This window comes from Euwallacea similis, chromosome 12 (assembly GCF_039881205.1).
Source record: "Euwallacea similis isolate ESF13 chromosome 12, ESF131.1, whole genome shotgun sequence".
Classification (NCBI taxonomy): Eukaryota; Metazoa; Arthropoda; class Insecta; order Coleoptera; family Curculionidae; genus Euwallacea; species Euwallacea similis.
The window spans coordinates 3,637,843-3,646,657 of NC_089620.1; the positions used below are offsets into that span (position 1 = coordinate 3,637,843).

Here is an 8,815-nt window from a genome sequence, read left to right on the forward strand (position 1 = left end):
CTGGTGATACCCAGAGAAATGTCTCGATTCAAATGGGTTTTTTTTCAATGAACTAAAAAGCAATTTCTTATAAATTAATAGAGGAGTTTAAGAATATAATAATAATAAAGATAATAGTTAAACACACACCAAGAAACACACCATAAATATAGTACACAACTGAAGACACCTTACTAATTCATCGGTAACATTGGCACAAAGAACTGACGATGATCATATAACCCAATATTTACTTATGGTTCAAATAACTGTTTTCATCATAATATCAATTCAGGCTTATACAATTTCTAAGAATAGAGTTTAATTGGATAATTGGAATAAGGCATATCTAATTGAGGGGTCACACGTTGATGTAGACAGCTGCCATGGTTAAAAACAAATGGCTGATTATACATATCCAGAGAACGGTATTGCTGGGTTTTTCCTTTTTGAAGAGAAGCATTCCGAGGGTGGCCCCCGTTGCTATCCCTGAAATAAATGTATACAGTACAATTAAATGTTTTAAGACATAAATTGATTAAATGTATTTCCCCAGCACCTTTCCTATTTACCTCCTATTCGGGCCATATAGCTATATCTTACATCAACACTTAAAAAGTGCCTCGTGTAAATGGAAATACCAAGTTCGCAACCAATGAGGGACCCAATAATCAAAGTTTTGACATACTCTCTAGTAATATGTACCCTCCTTTCCTGAAATCACAAATTTAAATATTATTTTACTGTGCCCAAATGAAATTAGCATTACCATAAAAATGTTGATTAAATGGGCAGTGAGAAGAGCATAAACGCCCCCACTGACACCAGCAAGTCTGGTCCAAATATCAGTTGAGGAACTTAACATGGATCCTGAGAGCACCCCTGCAAAGTACAAAATGCTAGTTTTACACCAGCCATGCACTTTTTGCAGATATGTTCCAAGTAAGAGTTGCACGCATAGATTTACAAAAAGATCCATATAACTATGAGAAACAATGAGTCTATAGTTAGCAATTTGTAATTTCAGTCTGAAAATTACCCAACATGAATCAGCATGTAAGTGAAAAACCTCCAGATTTGGTACCTCTTGGTGTGCTCGAATATGAATAACATTGAAATGGATCCATTTTCAATGATATTCCAATTTGTGTAAGGCACTCGATCTAAATATTAAATTTGAATGTTACGCTTATTATACAGAGCGTAATATATCATTATGGAGATATTTCAGAGGGCGACAGTACTCTGCAAAATAATTAAAAAATGCTAATAGACCCATGGTCAAAAATGCACCATTATCGATGTACAAAGTTTCAAATTTGTTCTTATATTTTGCATGGACATTCTCAACAGTTTTTTAAATTTTGTCTTTGTTGAGATTAATTTTTATTTTAAGAAATTTTATGAATTGTTTTAGATAGTTGATAACAGCCAGATGATTATTTTTTCCTTACTTCCTTTACATTTTTGATTTGCATCATTAGATATTTTTGTAATTCTACGAAAACGGTGAAAGATATGAAAATACTGCAAGAGACCAAAAAGCTAAAGAATTGAAGAAGGAATTTAAATTTCATATTAGAATTCACACGGAATGTCCAAAAAAAGATGCAAAGTATACAATACCTCAAAAGAACATAATACCTTATATGTACATGGCTACCCACGATTTTAACCTTTCGTCCTTCCCTTCGTCTTAAAGAAAATAGGAATACGAAATTTCAAAAATTTAACTCAAGGCATACGGGAGAAAAATACAAAATATGAAAAAAAAATGGAAACTCCAATACTATATGAAAAATGGTACATTTTTTATGAATCTATTAGCATTTTTTTATTATTTTGCAGAATACTATCACCCTTTAAAATATTTCCATGATGATATGTTACACCCTGTATATTGCCAAATATTTACCTGCTAAAAAGAATGCAATCTGGCAAACACTTAACCCTATCATTACTATGCACAGAAATATTGACCTATTAGGTTCATCAGCTGGGTTTGTTGAGGTATTGAGGTTCGTTGAGGTTCTAGAGATTAAGGTCCCTATGTATCTATCGTATAAACAATAAAGGGCATAAGCAACGCGTTAATGGTCAAAAAATATGGTTGATATTGAAATTTCTTTTGTATAATGGATCAAAGAGAGTTACTACCATTTGCTTACCTCAAGACACTACTCAATGATTGATTTTCTCGATTGTTAAAATAATCCACTAACTTAAAAAACTGATCAAAATTAAAGGTTACGTCCTTATTATCATCTAGAGCGTGAATCACGTCATCAATTCGATTTTTTGGAAGTAAATGTCTCTGAGATTCATCGAAAGCTCTTAACTGCTTTAGATGTATTAAACCATCCCTATCTGTGTCGAGCTGAAAATTATCATATAGAATGCATGAATGTATTTTTTTAGACTTACCTGATCAAATATCCATCTGTAATGACTTTCACGATCTTCTTCTTCATTGATGAGGGATGTATTCATTTCTTCAAGCATAAAATCCACAGAAACACCAAATTATTTAGATGTTGTCAAAACTGCTTAGAAATAGTTTGAAACGTATTAGATCGATACTATTTGGTTTTATCATATATTAATATTGATTACTACGTGCGATACCTGCATTGATTGACTGGGTGCTAAAATAGTACGTAATAACTTTTATTATATTATGCTCGGTGAATTTGACGTCATAATGACGTCATACAACAATAACTATAATGCCCCCCATTCGAATTGAGTGATCAGTACTAACTGTAAACGTAGGTCGTTGATTTATTAATTATTAATTACTAATATCTGACCAATAGATAAAGTGATCCCAGGCATGCGTATGACATGCAAACATTTCCTTAAGTTTTTTTTTTAATTATCAACCTTTATTATATATATCACTAAAAAATTAAAATTAAAATTAAGATAAGACTCTGTCTTTAATTACATTTACAAAGTTTCACAAATTCGCCAGTAAAGTCTGTATCTTAAAAGCAATAATAGACTTCGGTCAAATTGCACGTAAAAATGCCTATTCGAATTCTGCCTTATAAAATTAGCTATTTCCGGATGGGTACCTACTTTTAGAGCCTGGATATTTCTTTTCTTAAAGTCTCAGGCAACTAGCACTGTTTGCCAGATAACAAAACTGATCTAATCTCTAATTTTACACAAGTAAATATGTATTTCATTGACATATCCACTTTTATAGATTAGCAAAGAAGTTATTAATACGGAAAAAGAGGAAATTCGTCATCTCGAAATGTGAACTTTCGAGATACTCTCCAGTAAGAGCCTGATATTGGTGCTTGCCAAATAACAGCTAAACTAAACTAATCTCTAAAGTTGGACATAACATGAACAGTTCATTGGTGCATCCACCTTTTTAGGAGAATCATGGAATCCTGGAAAATTACGAAGTGGATAAAGAAGAAATTTTGCATCTGGAAACATTCGAGTCCCTCTCGATACGGCCCTGTTATTCCCCTCGGTACAGTCCTGCAAAGACTATCAAAGTCGTGTGAAAGGAGCTGGAAAGTAATATATTACAGATGAAAAACAATACGTAAGTAAGGTACTTTTAGCAATTAAACATTTTTATAGTATTATCAGATGTCCTTTGCAAAATATGAACTTGTCTCATAACATTTTCTGGAAAGTTACTTGCAAATACGAATTTACCCCCAAGTAGCCAAGCTTGCACCTCTTACCATTTTCGAGATCCACATTTTTGCCTCCCGGTACAATAATTTTTTTTTAACAATACCTAAGCTATAGAATTTTTAACGTATCTATAGTTTTAATTCGCCAGTTTTTGCAGGTTGAAGGGCCCAATAGTTTATTCGCATCGTAGAAAAGATGCCAATGGAGTGTAAAGGCAAATTTGTGCCTCCTGTGGAGAAGGAAAGAAACATATTATAATAAGTCCCGAATTGTACCTTTCGAAAATTAATTTCTTAAGGCTGTTTGCTGAAATTACATCAACCCACCACAAGAAGAAATTATTCAAAAAGAGGACCAATTGTAGGAACCTTAGTCAGAACCGAGCTAGGGATAGATTTGAAGGGTACTAGCCAGGATTATCCTTCAGAAGAATATATTCGGAATTTACGGTTTATTCTTGGCTGAGGTTAAATTCTCCAGGTAGGCACTTAGACTGACCAACTTTTCTTTTAACTTCCGTGTAACGCCCGTACTAAATTCTTAATTGATTTGATTGAAGAAATTTTTAGTTTAGGAGCCTTTGGAAAAAGTAGTAAAACTCCCATTTCTGTTTTTGGAAAGATATTTATCTTACACAATAATACGTACATAATGCTATTGGAATTTTACAGGAAACGCTGACAAATGTTTACTTTTTTATGTTCAAAATTGAAGTACGTACACACGTATGAACAATATTCCATTTCCTGGATAAAATTAGAAAAACTGACCTAAAACACTCCTAAAAGATGGTTACGTGATTATATGAGATAATGTATGATAATAAAAAATCAATTTATGTTATAACTTCTTACGTCTAAAATTGTCAGAAAACTATTTTACATTTCCAATACTAAAGCAAATTCAAGAGCTTCGTCTTATCCCTAAGCACAACTAAATTCTAACCGGATACCGTTGAGGCAACAAAATATTCAATAAAATGCAGATCAATATAAAAACCACAAACGCCACCACAGCCATCCACCACAGGTACCTTTCGAAGTTTTTCACTTTCAAATTCTTTAGAATGTATATGCCTACCAATAATCCAGCCACTGCACCTAAATCAAGAAAGACTATGCCCAAATCCAGAACCAAAGAGTGATACCTACCTCCCAAATGTGCTATACATCCCACCTGTTTATTAATATTCAAGAAATAGCGGTCATATAGGGCAGAGCCTAAATCGCAGACTCCGATAACGCTAAGAATGGAAAATTGGATGAGGGGATACTTCATCTCCTTCCAGTTCTAAGATTATATGATTATAACCCAGCTTTATTATGTTAAACAAATTTACCATGATGATGGTAGCTATATGGGCAGTGAGGAGGCAGTAAACTCCTCCGCTCGCTCCTGCCAACCTTACCCATGGATCAGTAACAGAGGTAACTAGGGACCCAGCGATTACTCCAGCGAAGTATAGAAAATTCACCCTCCACCATCCATGAACCATCTCCAGGGGTATTCCTAGCATGAGTTGGACTATCAGATTGACAACTATATGAAGATTTCTGTAGTAAAGGTTAGAATTTTCCTTGATGAAGTTTTCTGAATCTTACCCAATATGGACAAACATATATGTGAGATACCTCCAAGCCTGGTATCGCTTTTGAGGATCATATATGAATATGATTGCCGTCACCCCTGTCCCATCGAGGGTGGAATCCTTGTGAACTATTTCATCTAAGCACAATATTTAGTCAGCATCGCATATTCCGCACTGCGAAGAAGTACCTGTTACGAAGAACACTAGTTCTAGTAAACTTATCAAAATCATGCAAATAGGAGGTGGGCAGCAGGTAAACTGTTCTATATAAGTCACATCTTCCTCTTCTTCTGAAACTAGCAAATTAGCATGAATAGATTCCAAAGAGATACTCGTGCGAATCTGATCTGGTACGGACATTCGGCGATATACTCTTTCAGTTGCATACGTCATGCGAAAGCTTTGGCGATTCGGTACTACCAGAGGTATTACAGGAGACTCAGGCTCCCGTTTTGGAACCAAGAAATTTACGTATCTAAAAAGGATTAAACCTGACTGTACATATCTTCGTGACCACGCTAAATATACTTTGTAACATAGCGCCCCAACAGAAACTTCAAGTCTGGGTGTTCCAGAAATTCGACAAACTCGTCAAAATGGAGCTTCTTTGTTCCATCTTTGCTGGCTGTTTTAAATATGTATATAATCTGGTCTTTAGGTAAGTCTTTCAAATTACTTTTAGTTCTCAAGAAAGCTTTCAGCTCTGTGATGCTTATTAAATTATCCTGGTCCGTATCGCACTGAAAAGGAAACTATAGAATTACATGTTAAAGCTTAATATGGTTGTATACCTCGGCAAAGATTTTTTGGTACCGGTTAAGCTTTTTCTCGTCAATGGTAGACATGATTGTTTTGAAAAATTGAACTGTTCTAGTTATTCAATTTGAGTTACTTTAACCAATAAAGTGCTCATAAAGAGATTGTACCGAATCTGAGAGAAGATATGCGAGTTGGATGATAAGATACCCCTGTCTCTGATAAGATAAGGTTTACTTTCTAATAAAATTTACATATTTGTTTGAGCTATGTGTAGTTGTAATATCTAAAAATAAATATTGCTAAATTTTCGATATTCTTCTATCATGAAATAATCGATCTGTTGTCATATTCTTTTTATTCTCATATCGATTTTGGTTAATTTTATGATGGGAATATTTTTATTAATAAGCAAATTGGTTTAAGTCTTATGTCCACCCCAGATATATGTATATGTACCAGGGTACCAAGGTTATGAAAATAGTATATACAGGGTATTAAAAAAAGAGTGTAAAATATTTAAAGAGGTAATAGTGTAGACCTGAATAAGCAAAAAAATCTTAGTAAACATGGGTCCGCAAAGTTACGGTTTCGGAGATATGGAAGGTTATTTTTTTTCAAAACATTTATTTTGCACTTATTTGTTACTTGTTTATTATGTACATACAAACAAAAGAAACTTCTAGCAGAAACAAAAAATAATGTTACATAAAATGTTCAAAGTGCTTTCTTTCCATTTCCAAACAGGTACGACATCTTTGCCTAAAGGATATTCCAACTCTTTCTAAAACCTTCCTATTAGCTCAGATTTGTTGGTATTTTTTGTTAATTCGTAGCTGTAATTCTTCGAGGCTATTTACCTTTTCCGCGAGTTCGTCGAGACTGCCAGACTAACGTTTTTAAATATCCCCAAAAAATAAATCTAGAGGGTTTAAATCGGCCGATCTTGTAAGATATAATACAGGTGCTCCTCTTCCTACCCATTTGCGTGGAAAAGATTAGTATAAACGACAATCGAAAAATGAGCTGAAGCACCATCATGCTGGAACCACATTTGTTATCTTTGGTCTAAATGCAAGAATGCATGTCGGTTAAACAGCCATAGCAAACGAAAACTTGTACACTGACAAAACTCAAATACTTAATATTTATACTGTGATAAGGAATTATAAGTTTTTGCAAAATAAGAAAATTAGGTAAAAAATAAATAACTTTTGTTTATTTGTACATAATAAATAAATAATACATTATTGCAAATAAATAAATGTTTCAAAAATAATAAACTTCCATATCTCTGAAACCGTTACTTTGCAGACTCATGTTTACCACGATTTTTTGTTAATTTAGGTTTATATTAATACTTCTAAATATTTTACACCCTTTTTTTAACACCCTGCATATTTTGTTAGAAGTCCGGAAAACAGCATTTCCCGGGTGCGCGCGATGCGAAGCCGAACACGAGACGTCATGTAAGCACGGCAAAAAGGTTTTTGAACTTGTAATAGTATTGATAAGATACCAGGCAGGGAGACGCTTAATGTCATGTATTTTATTAAAAAATGTAAAAATTAGGTATTTAAAAAGAAAATATTTTCGAAACTTTTGAAATGTTTAGATAAACTAATTTATACTTTACATCGACTCTGATATCTTCATACAGGATGTTCAGAATTGGGTTGATTTGAGAGGACACACTATTTTCCGACTAGATATCAAAGAAGTGGCACGTATGTTATGGGTTTGACGTTTGAGAAATGTTTAATGACGAAAACCCGGTTTTGAAGCTACAGGATGATTTTAGAAAATGTGTATTTTTTTATGTGGCTATAAATCTTTGACTGTTGAAAATTTTGATTTTCTATTAAGACACATTTTTTGCATAAATTTTAGCGATCGAAGTTTTATCGTATAAAAAGAATATAATCAGACTTATTGAGCCGAATTATATCTTTTAAATAGGACATTTTGTATATTATTGGTTCATTCGATAGTTCTTTTTTAACTGACTCCAATGATAAAGGTTTAATATGCTCATTTCTAATAGTTTTTAATTTCAATTAAAATATTGTTTTTTTCAGAAATAGTCAGATGTGTACACATTTAGAAGCAGCATTCTGTTCCACATTGCAAAGCTTGTCCTTAATCGAATAAATCCCTCACTCCTCATTGTTTACGAGATCCTCATTTTCTTTTACAACCTTTCACGTCATTATATTGGATTCACTGTCTAATAGTATGGACAGTCTAGACGTCAGACTATATTAAGAAAATAAAAATGTATAATTAAGTTTGTCGAAACAAACCCTTCGGAGAATTCATGGAGAATAATCTCGCGAGCGCCCTTAAAAATGTATGCGCAACAACTCAACCACGGTTAGTCCGAGGACGCAAATTCCAGGTCCATTACTTTGTTGGACGGCTAAAAATAAATGACTAAAAAAATCGTTCAACTTTGCCACCAACATTCCTACATTATCGCTAAATGTTAGAATGCGATTGCCCAATCGTTTCGAGCGATATCCTTTTAGGAAATCGAATCATCGACTACTGGTTTAATCTGGTGTGGCCTCCAAAATTCGCTCCGTTGCTAAAAATAAGCCACGGTATCGACATCAGACAACTCCTCTTGGGCTTCAAAAACAACTAGGTTGTTTGATATCGATGCATAAATGCACGCGACCTCAGCTTTAGTAGTACCTGTACTGCAATGCCTGTACATATTTAAGCCTGATACAAATATTTTTAAAAATCAACGGTGGTGTTGATTTGCACTATTTGCAACACATCCTGGTGGTTCCACCTTCATCATATAACATCCATCATTAAAAC

At 33.7% G+C, this 8,815-nt stretch overlaps 2 protein-coding genes across 2 annotated transcripts; both read right to left on the reverse strand.

Annotated features, from left to right (window-relative positions):
- Positions 1-254: 254 nt before the first annotated feature.
- LOC136412644 (rhomboid-related protein 2-like) lies at positions 255-2,593 on the reverse strand. The gene is made up of 7 exons (XM_066395783.1): positions 2,404-2,593; positions 2,148-2,356; positions 1,895-2,034; positions 1,019-1,142; positions 749-962; positions 552-693; positions 255-468 (listed from the first exon to the last, which is right to left on the reverse strand). Exons 1-7 carry the CDS (start codon positions 2,479-2,481, stop codon positions 341-343), a joined length of 1,035 nt encoding a protein of 344 aa, XP_066251880.1. The 5' UTR covers positions 2,482-2,593; the 3' UTR covers positions 255-340.
- A 1,715-nt stretch (positions 2,594-4,308) lies between these two features.
- On the reverse strand, positions 4,309-6,158 carry LOC136412367 (rhomboid-related protein 2-like). Its single transcript, XM_066395424.1, has 7 exons — positions 6,022-6,158; positions 5,759-5,970; positions 5,419-5,705; positions 5,244-5,367; positions 4,982-5,195; positions 4,794-4,932; positions 4,309-4,742 (listed from the first exon to the last, which is right to left on the reverse strand). Exons 1-7 carry the CDS (start codon positions 6,073-6,075, stop codon positions 4,576-4,578), a joined length of 1,197 nt encoding a protein of 398 aa, XP_066251521.1. The 5' UTR covers positions 6,076-6,158; the 3' UTR covers positions 4,309-4,575.
- Positions 6,159-8,815: the final 2,657 nt, after the last annotated feature.